Raw genomic sequence first — 16539 nt, 5'->3', positions numbered from 1 at the left:
GAAAGCTTATGCTCCCAATACTTCTGTTAGTCTTAAAGGTGCCACAGGACCCTCTGTTGCTTTTTACAGATTCAGACTAACACGGCTACCCCTCTGATACTTCTTCTGAAGTGGCACTGGCCACTGTCATACAGGACATTGGTCCAGTCCTGTATGGCCACATTTAGGGCAGGGGTTGGTTCAAACACACCACTCAGAGCTATAAAAGGGAGTTTAAAAGGATGTATACTCTAAAGTTTTGGAAAATGTAACTTTCAAGTATGCTCCCTACCTGATAGGCTTGCTTCCACAGTGAGTGTTCAAGGGTCTAGAGTGAAAATTGGGTTGACTTTCAGCATGTTTGTACTTACTTGCCCACAAAGGGACATTCAGATGTGATCTGAGAATGACACTTAATTTCGCATTGTATCAGATGTGCAGTTCCTTGTCCTCTAAAGGAAATTCTGCAGGCACATTTTGGAAAACCTATTAAGGGGCTGAATCCAATGCGTGGCACCAGAAACCCTAGCCTCTGGAGAGAACTAGCTATGGATGACCACTGCCAGGAAGTGACTGATATAATAACCTACAACCTGTGCCTTCTAACAGTCATTTCTTAAGACTCTGGATGCAGAGGGTGGATCAGAAGGAAGAGTCTTGTACAGGAATTGTGAATTCTCGTACACATGTGCTCTTTGTCATGCTGAGGATTTTGTTAGTTTGGAGGATATTCTATCAACCTATCCTTGGAAAAAAACAGTTACCTACCTTTTCGTAACTGTTGTTCTTCGAGATGTGTTGTTCACGTCCATTCCACATTAGGTGTGTGCGCGCGCGTCAGAAACTTTTCCCTTAGCGGTACCCGTCGGGGCCCCCACATGAGCGGTGCCACTGCACTGTGCATATATACCCCCACTGGCCCGACCCCCTCCAGTTCCTTCTTGCCGGCGACTCCGACAGAGGGGTAGGAGGGCGGGTGGTGGAATGGACATGAACACCACATCTCGAACAACAGTTACGAAAAGGTAGGTAACCGTTTTTTCTTCTTCAAGTGCTTGTTCACGTCCATTCCACATTAGGTGAATCACAAGCTTACCTTAGGAGGAGGGTAGGAGTCACGGAACAATTGACTGGAGGACCGCCCAGCCAACCGCCGTGTCCTCTCGGGCCTGCTGGTTGACCGCATAGTGGGTCGTAAAGGTATGCACCGACGACCAGGTGGCTGCTCTGTGCCAGGAAAGCCGCTGAAGCTGCTTGCGCCCTGGTCGAGTGGGCTGTGACCGTCAGGGACAGAACACCTGCGAGGTCATAACACGCCCGAATGCAGTCTGTAATCCAGGAGGAGATTTGCTGCGCCGACACCGGGAGGCCTCTCATCCTTTCCACCACGGCCATGAACAGCTGCGTGGATTTACAAAAGGGCTTGGTGCGCTCTAAGTAGAATGCCAACACTCGACGGACATCCAGGGTGTGCAGGCTGCAGTGACTCAGGTCCGCATGGGGCTTGGGAAAAAACACCGGCAGACAAATGTCCTGGCCTAGATGGAATTGTGAGACCACCTTTGGGAGGAACTTGGGGTGTGGATGGAGCTGCACCTTGTCTTTATGAAATACCGTATATGGTGGCTCCGAGGTGAGTGCCCTCAGCTCAGATACCCTTCTGGCCGAGGTGATGGCCACCAGGAATGCCACCTTCCAGGAAAGGTGGAGGAGGGAGCAGGTAGCAAGGGGCTAGAATGGGGGCCCCATGGAGTTTAGAAAGGACTAAGTTGAAATTCCATGCAGGGACTGGGGGGCGTGAGTAAGGGAACACCCCCTCCAGCCCCTTAAAGAACTGCCCCACCATTGGGTGGGAAAACACCGAGCCCCCTGAAAACCCCAGGTGGAAGGCGGAGATGGCCACCAGATGCACCCTGATCGAGGACGGGGCCAGCCCCTGCTGCTTGAGGTGCAGTAGGTACTCTAGAATGGTAGGCACTGGAGCCTGGTGTGGCTGAACCTGTTGAGGCCCACACCAGCACGAGAACCTCTTCCACTTGGCCAGGTAAGTCGTCCTGGTAGAGGGCTTCCTACTACCAAGTAGAACCTGCTGCACAGGGAGGGAGCACTGGCTCTCCAAAGCGTTCAGCCACAGAGCTTCCACGCCATTAGATGCAGTGATTGAAGGTCAGGGTGGAGGAGCCGCCCTCCATCCTGCATGAGGTGGTCCTGGAGTAGGGGCAGGACACCGGGGCTTCCACCGACAGCTCCAGGAGTGTGGTGAACCAGTGCTGGCGGGGCCAGGCTGGGGCGATGAGGATGACCGCCGCCCCGTCCCTGCGCACCTTGAGCAGGACCTTGTGCACCAGAGGAAGCGGGGGGGGGGAAGGCGTATTTCAATTCCCCTCCCCACGGGATCATGAAAGCATCTGTTACTGAGCCCAGGCTGCAGCCCTGGAATGAGCAGAACTGCGGGCACTGGGTGTTGCCCCGGTGGCAAACAGGTCTACCCGGGGAAACCCTCACTTGCAGAAGAGCGAATACACAACATCCGCTCTGAGCATCCACTTGTGCATGCGGTACGACCTGCTGAGGTGGTCCTCCAGTTCATTCCGCACCCCCAGGAGATGCAATGCCTCGAGATGAATGGCGTGGGCTATGCAAAAGTCCCAGAGGAGGAGAGCCTCGTGGCAGAGCGGCGAGGAACGGGCTCCGCCCTGCTTGTTTATGTAAAACATGGTGGTCGTATTGTCCGTCAGAACTGTCACACTGTGACCACTCAAAGTGGCATGAAAGGTCTGGCAGGCTAAACGAACCGCCCTGAGCTCCCTCACTGATATGGAGCGACTGCTCTGCTCCCGACCACAAGCCCTGAGGCTTGAGGTCCCCTAGGTGAGCACCCCATCCGAGGTCTGATGCATCCGTCACAAGCATCAGGTCCGGCTGTTGTGCAGCAAAGGGGATGCCTTCGCAAACCACAGTCTGGGACAGCCACCACCGCAGGGGTCTAATACGTCCCTCGGGGCAGTCACTACCAAGTCCAGGGGGTCCCTGCCTGGGCAGTATACACGGGCGAGGCAAGCCTGCAGCGTTCTGAGTTTCAGTCTGGCATGCTTGACCACATGCGTGCATGCTACCATATGGCCCAGCAGCCTCAGGTAGCATCTGGCCGTTGTAGTGGGAAACTGGCACAGGGAGTTCACTGCTTGCTGGATGGCCAGGAATCGTGATATTGGGAAGCTCGCCTTTGCCTGTACCGCATCTAGGACCGCCCCTATGAATTCCACTCTGTGTTGGAATGAGGGTGGACTTAAGGATGTTGACCAGGAACCCCAGCATGCGGAATAGTCTCAGGGCCACTTGCACGTGGGACTGAACCTCCTCTTCGGACTGGCCTGCCAGGAGCCAGTCATCGAGGTACAGATAAACTTGGACCCTCTGCCTCCGTAGGAAGGCCGCCACTACCGCCATGCATTTTGTGAACACCCGTAGGGCCGCAGCTAGGCCAAATGGGAGAACCGTGAACTGGTAATGTTCTTGGTTCACAGTGAAGCACAGGAATTGGCAATGCGCCGGGTGAATGGCGATATGAAAGTACGCGTCCTTCATGTCGAGGGCAGTTTACCAGTCCCCCGGATCCAGGGAAGGGATGATGGTGCCCAGAGAGACCATGCGGAACCAGGCCTTGACCAGGAATTTGTTGAGCCCACACAGATCCAGAATGGGTTGAAGGCCTCCTTTGGCCTTGGGAATGAGGAAGTAGCGGGAATAGAACCCTTTCCCTCTTAGGTCCTTCGGTACCAACTCTACCGCCCCCGCCTCTAGGAGTGTGCGAACCTCCTCTTCCAGGAGATGCTCGTGAGAAGGGTCCCTGAAGAGGGACGGGGAAGAGGGGTGGGGGGGTAGGCAGGGAGGAGAACTGCAGCATGTAACCGCCTTGCACTGTGCGTAACACTCAACGGTCCGACGTAATGCTGGACCACACACGGGAGAAACGGAACAGGCGATTCAGGAAGCAAGGGGATGGATCCGGTGATTGGTCTGGTACGCTGTCCTCGAGCGCACCTTCAAAAGCCTGGTTTAGGGCCGGGCTGAGACTTATGCTGGCCTTGGCTCTGGCCCAGCCTATTGGAGCTATTATTACTATTACCCCACCTCCTGTTATCCCCATTTTGCCTGCGGTAGAGCTCCTGCCTAGGACGAGATTGGTAGTGATGCTGAGGAGGCGGCTGTGGCTTGAAGGGCTTTCTTTGGGTCGCCGGGGTGTGCATACCCAGCGACTTGAGTGTGGCCCTCGAGTCCTTGAGGCTATGCAGCTTTGCGTCCGTCTGGTCCGAAAAGAGCCCGGACCCCTCGAAGGGGAGGTCTTAGAGCGAGTTCTGGACCTCAGGCAGCAGACCTGAGTCCCGTAGCCACGCCGAGCATTGCATGACCATGCCAGACGCGATTGTCCTGGCCGCCGCATCCGTCGAATCCAAGGACGCCTGGAAAGAGGTCTTTGCTACGGCCTTGCCTTCGTCCACCAGGGCCGTAAACTCCTGTTGGGAACCCTGCGGGAAGTTGTCCTTAAACTTCCCTACTGCCGTTCAGAGTTGAAGTTATGTCTGTTGAGGATGGCCTGTTGGTTAGTAATCCTCAACTGGAGGCCCCCTGAGGAATACACCTTCCTGCCAAACAGGTCCAGGCGCTTCGCTTCCTTGGCCTTAGGGGCCAGGGCCTGCTGCCCATGGCGCTCTTTCTTGTTTACCGCCAAGACTATCAGGGAACATGGGCTTGGGTGGCAAAACAAGAAGTTGTACCCCTCTGACAGGGCGAAGTACTTGCGTTCAACACCTTTGGCGCTGGAGGCCGGGGTCTGCCATATAGTCTTACAGTACCACTGTATGGTCTTAATGAGCAGAAGCACTATTCTGGATAGACCCTCTGGGCTCAGGATGTCCACCATGGGGTCCTCCTGCTCAACTGTCTCCTCAGCCTGTAACCCCAAGTTATGAGCAACCTTACGCAGCAGCTTTTAGTGGGCTCTGTGGTCTATTGGCGGTGGTCCTGATACCACTGTGCCTGCCACCGCTTCATCTGGGGATGACGAGGAGGTCAGCAGCTGCTCTGCTTCCTCCTGCTGGTCCCCTTGGTTCCCCTCCCCTGAAGGAGGGGCTTCCAGCTCGGGCCTGGACAGCTGACCCTGGGGTGCCACCAGACTCGGTGCCGGTTTCTCCGGTCTCTCGCTCGGCGACGGTGCAGGTGGTCTGGACGCCGTAGCTTCCTGCACGAAGGAGTGTCGGTGCAGGCACCGAGAGCAGTGCACCGAATAGCTGGCCCTGGAGGGAGCCCCTTGCCGCTGGTGGTAGGCCCAAGGGGTCCAGAAGGGCAGTTGCCACCCAGCCTGGTATTCTCTGCTGTCCGGTGCGGGTAACTGTATCGGCCCAAGTCGACGCCGGACTCCGACGACGCCGAGCGCGAAGGCCACGGGGGTGCTGTCGACTTGCGCTGGCGGGAGGCGGACGAGCAGCTTCTTGCCGATCGGGACCGGGACCAGTATCGGTGCTCCCGAGACCTGAACCAGTGACTTCTAGAAGCCTTCGGCAATGGTCAGCTTGCCTTCTCCTGGTGCCGGTCTCTGGAGGGTGCCGGAGAGCATCGGGTCCCTTGCGCTAACCCCGTGTGCTGACTCGTCTCCAGTAACGAGGCTTCCTTCTGCATCAGGGGTAACAGAGTCCACAGACTCGATGCTCGACCGGGACCAATGCTGGGAGGGTGTCCTCGAACGGTACACCATTGCCGGCTTTCCCCTCAACGGCACCGCGGGCCCGGGTACCGGAGGCTTCTCCCTGATCGGGTGGGGGCTCATCGCCGACAACCCGATGAGATCCTTTGCCGCCTCAAAGGTGTCAGGCATGGAGGGCTGATCTATTACTCCCTTGAGCCCGTCGTCTTCACTGAGTTCACTTAGGGTTGGACTCAGTGGGACTTGCGGCACCGGTGCCATCGGTGCCGGGGCAATGTACATCCTGCTCTTTCCGGTGCCCGGGCCCTTAGATGGCACCGGTTTCCTTTGTGGGGAATGTCCACACTCTTCTTTTGGTTTGGCCTTGGGCCACACCGGGAAGGATGAGCGGTGCTGTGGCCGACGGCTTGTGTTGCTTATCCGGCACCAGGTCTCTTGATGACTCCGGGACACTCCACAACGAGGAGGCTGGAGCCGGCGTCGGGCGCTCCAGGCCCAATGGCTGCAGCGCTGCCTTCACCAACAACTGCTTCAAGCAAAAATCTCTCTTTCTTTGTTCTAGGCTTAAACACCTTGCAATTCTTACACCTCTCTGTTTGGTGTGCTTCCACCAGGCAACGTAGACAGGCGTCGTGGGGATCACTAACCGGCATGGGCTTGCGGCAATGGCGCAAGCCTTAAACCGCTGGGTCTGCGACATGCCCTGCGGCCCGGGGTGGGTGCTGGAAGTCTCCAAGCACCTAATCTATTAAGTGTCCACAACAATAGAATGCTAACGAACTGATAGCAGCTAAGTACTCTAAAGCTAAGGGATTGCTTCTCATACGAGAGCAAGAGGTTGTTCCAACGTTGCCACGGACTGTAAGAAGGAACTGGAGGGGGTCGGGCCAGCTGGGGGTATATATGCATGACGCAGTGGCGCTGCTCAGCGGGGGCCCCGCCGGGTACCGCTAAGGGAGAAGTTTCCGACTTTCGTGCACGCAGCGCATGCACCTAATGTGGAATGGACGTGAAAAAGCATTCGAAGAACTCCTCCTTCAGAAATTTTGCTCTGCTGGGGAAATAGTCCTTTCCTGGACAGTGTTTGTGTTGATAGCAACAAACATATTGCTATGCTGGCTTTGAAGTGAGGGTTGAGGCTTCTCTGCATTCCCAGCAACTAATTCCTCTTTTTCTCCAAACAGCTGCTCACCTGCAAGTATCTGTTTAGGATGACTGATTGCTATTCACATGTGTCACAGCTTCCTTGTAACTACCACATTAGAAACCAGTGCGCTTCTCACAACACCACATCGGGGTTTGACCAAGACAAAACCAGGGATGTTTCACTCCAGGCAAAAATAATACCCCTAGATGATGTAGCATTTGCATGCCACCTAGTAGGCTTCCCTTACTAAAATATCTGAACATTTTTTGGTCTGAATGGATATAGCTGAGAGTTTGAAATTATTGTTCAGTGTCTTTTGGAAGAAAGTCCCCTTCTGAAGGCATGACTGTAACTGGTGGAGCTACTTCTGCATCAAGCTTTGGAAAATTCTTTTTACACAGTTTAGTTTAACATTTGGATTTAATCAGAAGTCCTCATTCAGATCTTAAGATGTCCCAAAAGAGGCTTCCATGGGAAACTGTGCATCTAATAATGCATGAAATGGAATATATTTTATTAATGAGTTCCTTGCAAGCAACTGGCATCCTGTCCTGCAAAGTCCTGCAGGCTTTTTGTTTTTTGGTGCGGGTGGTGTTTGATGGCACATGTGTAGTATTTGCTCATGTTGTTTACAGAGCGAGGTAGCATGCTATTCATCCTGGCCTGAGGATCACTCCGAGGAAGGGTATTGGTACAAATACCTTAATTTAATTGTAGAAGTAACTTGTTAGAGGTCCCTAGAAGCCTGAAAGGTTGCCTGCTTGCTTCTCCACTCTGGCTAGTACCCAAGAAGCAACCTAATAAATTTGGGGCTTTGTTCAGTAAATCAGGAGTTGTTTTGAACACTGGAGGAGATTTCTCATTTACAGCTTCATGGAGAGTGGAATCCTCATATGGCTCTGGTCTGGTCAGTCAGCCTGAAATGTCCCTTACAGTTTAATGTGCAGCCAGCCTGTGAAACAGGGGAGGAGTAGAGAGAGACCCATTCCTGCCTCTTAGACTCTGAGCCTCTGTTCCTGGCTGATGAGCAGAAGGCACAACTCCCATTCTGCTGATGCCTGAAATCCAAGCCCCTTTTCCTGGCAGAGCAAGGGGCCCTGAGCTGAAAGCCAAACAGGTACAATTTCCATTACACTGCAGCCTCAGGGAGTGCTTCACAGGCACAGCAGTAACAGGCTTCTCTACATGCTTCTGAGTGGGGGAGGGCTAGTGAGCTGAATATGAGCATTGAGAAATCTTCTGTGAGAAAAGCCCCCAAAAACACTCCTTCAGGGCAAGGAAAAGGAGAAGGGATCTAGCCCTGATTTTCATGCCACTTGTTCAATACTAACTGCTGCCTTGCAAAGGTAATACACCTCTACCCCGATATAACACGACCCGATATAGCACGAATTCGGATATAACGTGGTAAAGCAGTGCTCCGGGGGGGGCCGGGCTGCATACTCCGGTGGATCAAAGCAAGTTCAATATAACACGGTTTCACCTATAACGTGGTAAGATTTTTTGGCTCCCGAGGACAGCGTTATATCGAGGTAGAGGTGTATCTGCTTTTGCCTTTTTGGGACCCAGAGATCTAAGGTTTGAGAGACTTACTCCATAGCATCATAAAAATCTCCTGGCTCACAGTGGGAGGAAGGGGAGCTGTGCAGAAGCTCTTTTGTCAGGAAGCTCCGGACCCACTTCAGTATCTAGGGGACTGTGGATCCTTTCAGGGGTTTGTACCCACTGACCTGGGACTGTTGCAGGATTTGCCCCTTCAGGGAACCAAAGTGTGTCCTTAGACTCCCTCAAAAAAATGCTCAGGAGTTCCTGAACAGGCTTTTCTGCACTGGATTCATGGCTCCTCAGGGCAGAGGAGAGGACCAGGCATGCTGGTCCAACTCTGAACCCTGTGCCCTAGCACTGCTAGGGTCACGTGGCTGTGAACAGGCAGGGCATAATTCACCCTCTATAGAGCCTGTAAATGCTGCCTCAGATCAAGAACACTGCTTAGATTTAGCCCAGTGTTGGCCGGATAGCTCTGCCATACATAGGGGAGGAGGGGTGCGGGACGGAAAGAGGAGTCCCAGAGAGGAGATGCTGCATTGGCAGAACCAGGTGATTGAAACTACCAGGCTGCCAAAAAACAGATCCAGGGGAGGAGGAAAATGAAGAAAGAGCATAGACATTACTGCACAAAAATGAAGGAATAAAATAGTCAAGAGATGCTGAACTGCCAATTTGTTACACCATCAAAGGCAGAAAAACTGGTGTCCTGAACTAAAGGGCAGGGCTTGTTGCTGAAGGCTCCAGCAACACTGGTCACTGCCTCCGAATTCTGTTGATTAGGAGCATTAACCTAACTAGTGATGAATGAGGATCGAAACTATGCAACATCTTGAAGACACTAATTCTGAATGGACAACTCATCAAGCCCAACTAAGGGCTGCAAGAGATCCCAACACCATCAGAATTGGCATAATTTCACTGTGTTGGGAAAGTAAGAAAGCAAACATTATGCATAGGCCTCCATACACCTTACAAGCTGGAGCACACCTCTGAAGGGGGATTTGAGAATGGGTGGCATTGCATATGAGTGGCATAGCAAGGCATGGAGGCTAGAGGGGCTATGCAGGTGCTCCATGAACTGTTCCCATGGGTATAGAGACAGACACCTTATCTATAATATGCACAAGGACCAAGATTTTGCCCACTACCCACTAAATCTATCTAACCTCTGACTAAGGAAGTGTGGATTTAGCTCCTTCTGGAGAAAGTCAACATGAGGAGTAGGAGGACATCTTTCTGGAGCAAGATGAATGATGCTCCCATATCAAAGTATATAGGGCCAGATCCTGAGCATCCAGTTTATGTTGAGTTTTGTCATCTGACAATCTGGCCCACAGTCTTTGTAATACAGTGTCTCTCAATCTTTCCAGACTACTGTACCCCATTCAGGAGTCTGATTTGTCTTGCATATCCCCAAGTTAAACCTCACTTAAAAACTACGTACTTGCTTACAGAGACAGACATAAAAATACAAAAGTGTCACAACACACTGTTATTGAAAAATTGCTGACTTTCTCACTTCTACCATATAATTATAAATTAAATCTATTGGAATATTAATATTGTACTTACATTTCAGTATATAGTATATAGAGCAGTGTAAACAAGTCATTGTCTATATGAAATTTTAGTTTGTACTGACTTCGCTAATGTTTCTTATGTAGCCTGTTGTAAAACTAGGCAAATATCTAGACAGACTGATGAAGGCCCCTGATTGAGAACCACTGTTATAATACACAACTCTTTGAAATGGGAAGCACACTCAAATTCATCCTTCAGCAGTGCAATGCTCCACATTGTGGAATAGGACTGATTCTCCCCCATTTTACACCATTCTTGTCTACGTAGGGTTTATCTACAGAGACTTACTGCTCAGCAAGCCGGGATATAAATCTACAATGCACCACGTTGCCACACGGTAACTGGCTGTGTGGACACTGATACTGTATACCAGAGGTGGGCAAACTACGGCCCGCGGGACTGTCCTGCCTGGCCCTTGAGCTCCCGGCCAAGGAGGCTAGCCCCTGGCCCCAACCCTGCTGTCCCCCCTCCCCCACAGCCATGCTGCCACGCGGCCAGCACTCTGGGCAGCGGAGCAGCGCGCTCCTGCCGAGCAGAGTGGCAGCATGTCTAGCTCTGGGTGGGCAGCAGAGCTGCCAGACATGCTGCTCTGAGTGGCATGGTAAGGGGGCTGGGAGTCCTGAGGGGCAGTCAGGGGACAGGGAGCGGTTGGATGGGGCAGAGGTTCGGGGGGGGCAGTCAGGGGATGGGGAACAGGGGCGGTTGGATAAGTATGGAGGGCTGGATGGTTCGGAGGTTCTGAGGGGGGCAGTCAGGGAGCGGGAAGTAGGAGGGGGCGGAGAGAGGGTGGGGGCCAGGCAGTTTGGGGAGGCACAGCCTTCCCTACCCAGCCCTCCATACAGTTTTGCAACCCCATATACTGTATACTATGGAACTTTTTCAAACAGCAGTAGGTCAAAGCACACTACAGAAATTTTAGTGTGCAAGTAGCAGGGTCTACATGGCCAGTTAGCATGCAGCAAGCTAGTGCACTGGACAGTGACACCCCAGCTTGCTAGGTTTATGTGAATTTATCTATTTCCTGCTTTAACATCTTCAGTCATCATTTCCAAGACATTCAATTGAAAAGCAGCAGCAAAGAGCTGAGTTTGTAGAAGTATAAGGGCTTGGGGGGAGGGGGAAGCAAGAACTACATAGATCATGATGAACTAGAACAGAACAGATTTCCTCCCAGGGCCTTTTGTCTGTAATTTGAAGCATTTGTGTGGTTAATTTTTAGGATAAAAAAATCAAAATGTGAACGATACTTACAAATGTGTGGGTCTCAAGCAGATATATATATAGTAGCTATGGACATACCTCTGACTACATACAGTACATTAGTATAATTTTACAAGATTTGTAGGTAGCTACATACCTTGAGGCTTCTTTAATAACATTCTGTAAAAATATCAGTCGTGTTTGTAAACTGCCTTGTACATGCTTCAGTAAAAAGAAGATTCTTTCATATTCTTAAAAAATAAAGTTAAAAAGTTCATTAGAAGAAACCTACACAGATATATCTGTTGCAACACCCTGCTTTATGAGCATAATTGCAAGCTTCATTCAGCTTTTGTACAGCTTAAGTAACAGTACTGTCTTTGTATTAAGTAGGCAAGTAAACATATAGGTTACCTACCTGTAACTGAAGGTTCTTCAAAATGTGTAGTCCCTATCTGCATTCCACATGTACGATGATACACGTGCCTGAATCCGGAATTTTTTTTGCGAACAGCGTCCATTGGCCTGCACATGTGCCATAGCTCTTCTCCTGCTCTGAACAGAGAGCATAAAAAGTGGTGCAGGCAGACACCTCTCCAGTTTCCCATTTTTACCACAGTTCAAACTATCCGCTGCAGAGGGGACGGAGGACGGGAAGTGAATACAGACCGGGACCACACATCTCAAAGAACTCCCGTTACAGGTAAGTAACCTCCATTTCTTCTTTGAGTGATAGTCCCTATGTGTTCTCCACACAAGGGTGATTAACAAGCAGTAGTCAGATGGGGGTTGGGGCGAGGATGCAGCAGTGATAGCTGACTGTAGTACTACTGTCCTCACAGCTATAACTGCAGTTGACAACTGGACCAGAGCATAATATCTCATTAAGGTATGCAAAGAGCTCCACACAGCTGCCCTAGATATCCCTAGGAGGGGTACGTCTCTCAGTGACACAGCCGAAGTAGCTTGCCCTCTAGTGGACACAGGTGCCTGAACTAGGGGTGCTGCTGCACCCCCGGCTTGAAGTGGTTTCCATCATATACAGGGTTTACAGTTTGGTTCAATGGCTCTCAGTACCCCCACTATATGAATTGTTCTAGCACCCCTGCTAGCGGAATGAGCACTCACACCCCCTCCAAAGGGGGATATGAACTAGTTGGTAACAAAGGGTAATATAAACAACCCAAGATCCATTTTGAAAGTCTCTGCACCAATATAGCTTGATCCCTTAATCGCTCTGCTATGGAAACAAATAGTTTAGGTGTTTTTCCAACATCCTTTTTTCTTTGAAGATAAAAGCCCAAAACCCTTCAGACATCTAGAGAATGCAGCTGTCTCTCTTCATCTGAGGCATGCAATTTTGGAAAAAATACTGGTAAGTGGATTTCCTGGCTCATGTGAAACTTGGAAACTACTTTAGGAACAAATCTAGAGTGGAGTTATAATGAGATCTTTTCTTTAAACAAGGAAGTATGTGGTGGGTCTGCCACAGTGCTCCCAGTTCACCGACCCTTCTGGCTGACGTTATGGCTATAGAAAGGCCACCTTCATGGACAGATGGGCCATTGCACATCTGGCTAGAAGCTCAAAGGACTGGGGGTGGGGGGGGGGAGGAAGGGAGAAGTTAGTGAGCGACGATAAAACAAAATTGAGGTCCATTGAGGTACGAACTTCACCAATGGTGGAAAGGATCCGAGAATCCCCTTTAGAAATCTAGCTGTGACAGGATAAGTGAATCTTCCGTAGAACTTTTGGTATCAATGGGATGGGACAGATGGATGAGGATGACCCCAATGACCCTACCATGACACCAATAGGGCATCTCCCATCAAGCCTTTACCCAGGGCTGCTCTGGAGCAGTACCAAGGAAGTTTCCTGTTCTCCCGTGAGGCAAAAAGATCCCAGGCCAGTGTTCCCCACTGGGCAAAGTTATCATCAAGAACCAATGTGAATCTCCCATTCATGATTTGTGGAAAAATGTCTATTCAGGCAGTCTGCTATGGAGTTTTGCATGACTGGTAAATATGCTGCTGTCAGGGTTATGCTATGATTGATGGACCAACTACAGAGGGCGACTGCCTCTCTCTGCACAGAGAGGGACAAATCTTGCTTCCCCCCTGCTTGTTTATATAAAAATACTGTCGTCACATTGTCCGACACTGTTTGCACGTCTGGATTGGATGAGTGGGAGGAAGGTATCACAGACTTGATGGACCACCTGGAGTTCTAGAAAATTGATATGCATTCTGGACTTTTGTAGGGTCCATGTCTTGTGCCATATGATAGCCCACGTGATCACCCCAATTCAAGAGGGTAGCATCCGTAATGATGGTTGCCTTGGGAGTCAGATTGAGGAAAGGAATCCCCACACAAATGTTCTCCGGTGTTGTTCACCAGATGAATGTCTAAAACTATGGGCAGAATTGTCCCATTACCATTTATGTTGCCCTTCTCTACTGAGTACACGGAGAGAAGCCAGGCCTGTTGGCAGTGAAGCAGAAGCCTGGAGAACAGCGTCAAGTGTGCGCATGAGGCCACATGACAGAGTAGGGAAAGGCAAGTTCTGATGAATGTCCTGGGTCTGATAGCGAACCTAAGAACAGCCATGGTCCATCCAGCCCACTATCCTGTCTTCCAACAGTGGCCAAAGCCAGATGCTTCAGAGGGAATGAACAGAACAGAGCAATTATCAAGTGATCCATCCTGTCGTCCAGTCCCAGCACCTAGCAGTAAGAAGCTTATGGACACCCAGAACATAGGATTGCATCCCTACCTATCTTGGCTAATAGCCATTAATGAACCTATCCTCCAAGAACTCATCTAATTCTTTTTTGAACCCTGTTATAGTTTTGGCCTTCACCTGGCATCTCATCTCCTGGCAACAATCCCATGGATTGACTGAGTGCTGTGTGAAGAAGTACTTCCTTTTCTTTGTCTGAAACTTGCTGCATATTAATTTCATTGGGAGACATTTATTTCTTTTGTTATGTGAAGGGATAAATAACACTTCTGTATTCACTTTCTCCACACAATTCATGATTTTATAGACTTCTATCATATCCCCCCAATCCTCTCTTTTCCTAGCTGGATAGTCCCAAATCTTTTTAATCTCTCCTCATACGGAAGCTGTTCCATAGTCTTAATCATTTTTGTTGCCCTTCTCTGTACCTTTTCAATTTCTAATACATCTTTTCTGAGATGAGGCAACAGTATTCAAGGTGCGGATTTATATAGTAGTAGTATGCTGTTTATTATCTTATCTATCCCTTTCCTAATAGTTCCTAACATGGTTAGCTTTTTTGACTGCTGCTGCACATTAAGCAGATATTTTCAGAGAACTATCCACAATGACTCTGAGAACTCTTTCTTGAGTCGTAAAAGCCAATTTAGATACCATCATTTTGTATATATAGTTGGAATTGTGTTTTTCAATGTGCATTACTTTGCATTCATCAACACTGAATTTCATTTGCCATTACCCAGTCACCAAGGTTTGTGAGATCCCTTAACTCGTCAGTCTGCCTTGGACTCAACTATTTTGAGTAATTTTGTATCGTTTGCAAATTTTGCCACCTCATTATTTACCCCCTTTTCCAGATCATTTATGGATATGCTGAACAGCACTGGTCCCAATACAGATCCTTAGGCAAGAGTGCTATTTACACCACTCCCCATTCTGAAAACTAACCATTTATTCCTATGCTTTGTTTCCTGTCTTTGAACTAATTACTGATCCATGAGAGGACTTTCCCTCTCATCTTAGGACTGATAAATTTGTTTAAGAGCCTTTAAAAGGCTTTCTAAAAGTCCAAGTCCACTATATTCACTGGATCACGCTAATCCACGTTTGTCGACCCCCTCAAAGAATTCAAATAGATTGGTGAGGTATGATTTCCCTTTACAAAATCTGTGTTGACTCTTCACCAACAAATGGTGCTCTTCTATGTGTCTGATAATACTGTTCTTTACTATAGTTTCAACCAATTTTCCTGGTACTGGAAGTTAGGCTTTCTGGCTTGTAATTGCCAGGATGCCTCTGTAGCCTTTGTTAAAAATTGGCATCATATTAGCTATCCTCCAGTCATTTGATACAGAAGCTGATTTAAGTGATAGGTTACAGACCCAGTTAATAAGTCTGAAATTTCATATTTGAGTTCCATTAGACCTCTTGGGTGAATACTATCTGGTTTTGGTGACTTATTACTTATTACTGTTTTTATTTATCAATTTGTTCTAAAACCACCTCTACTGACACCTCAATCTGGGACAGGTTCCTAAGATTTATCATCTAAAAAGAATGGCTCAGGTGTGGACATTTCCCTCACATTCTCTGTAGTGAAGACAATACAAAGTATTCATTTAGGTTCTTTTCAATGGTCTTGTTTTCCTTGAGTGCGCTCCTTTAGCACCTCAACTGATTGACCTTATATATGAAAGTGCTCATGGCATGAAACCTCTTGAGGTAGATATGCTCTTGCTGTGATCAAGTCCAATCTCTCCACTATAAAATTGATGAACCTTGTGGGGATCGACAGATCTTCTGTGATTGACGCAGACCCAGGGAAGGCAGAAGACTGAACAGAACCACTGGACTTCCTCACAGGAACTGTCCATCAGAAGCCAGTTGTCAACATAAGGGATGACTGTAAATCTCTCTCTTCTCATCCACGTTACCACTACTGAAAAAAAAAACATTTGTAAAGATGTTAGGTGTTGCAGCTAGACCAAAGGGGAGGACTCTGAATTAGTAATGTTCTTGACCAAAGAGGAATCTCCTGTGGGCGGGTGGATGTCTACGTGCAAATATGTGTCTCACGTCAAGAGTCATGAACCATGTGTCCTCCTCTAACAAGGGAAATACTGATGCCAAGGATATCGTATCAAATTTTAGTTTTTGAATGAACTTGTTCAGTTGTCTCAAATTAAGAACTGACCTCCATCCCCTAACCTTGCTGGGGAATAAAGGAGTAAGGGGAATAGAATCTCTTCCTTTGAGGTTGAGGTGGAACCCTATCTATGGCTCCCCTGAGGACAAGGAAATTTGCCTCTTGTTATAGAATCTCCTTGTGAGAGTGGTCCTTGAAAAGGGTCTGTGGGTAGGAGGTATCAGAAGCTCAATCTTTAATACCCATTTGTCTGTAGTTAGGGCCCTCCAGTTTTTTGGCAAACTGGGTAAGGCGGCCTCTGAATATCAGAGGAAGGGAATGAAGCAGCATCAATAAAGGCACATGGGTCCTGTCAAAAGAAATTCTTCACTAGGGGATTAGAGTATAACATGGCCGTAGATGCTGCAGAGGCTAGGCTCCTAGGTATATAAACTTTCAGTCCCTTGTGTGATGGCTCCTGGTGTTGGTGGTAAAACAGCTGAGGAGGCGGCCTT

The 16539-nt window shown here is 49.3% G+C and overlaps 1 protein-coding gene across 4 annotated transcripts in view; it reads right to left on the bottom strand.

Moving 5' to 3' along the window:
* The window catches only part of LOC112104760 (integrator complex subunit 6), an 86322-nt gene that overhangs the window by 8276 nt on the left and 61507 nt on the right, over positions 1–16539 (bottom strand). For 2 of the 4 annotated variants that reach the window (XM_026653637.1, XM_026653640.1), the window contains exon 17: positions 11317–11410. The exons of 1 other annotated variant lie outside the window; for it this stretch is intronic. In XM_026653637.1, the coding sequence (XP_026509422.1) occupies positions 11317–11410 (94 nt within the window). Of the gene's footprint in view, positions 1–11316; positions 11411–11577; positions 11715–16539 lie in introns of those variants that run through there. One more of the 4 variants, XM_026653639.1, reaches the window with a different exon arrangement.

Source organism: Terrapene carolina, unplaced genomic scaffold (assembly GCF_002925995.2).
Source record: "Terrapene carolina triunguis isolate 2854851 unplaced genomic scaffold, T_m_triunguis-2.0 Scaffold142, whole genome shotgun sequence".
NCBI lineage: Eukaryota > Metazoa > Chordata > Testudines > Emydidae > Terrapene > Terrapene triunguis.
The sequence above is the reverse complement of the archived record's forward strand: the minus strand, read 5'-3'. Positions and strand labels throughout refer to the sequence as shown.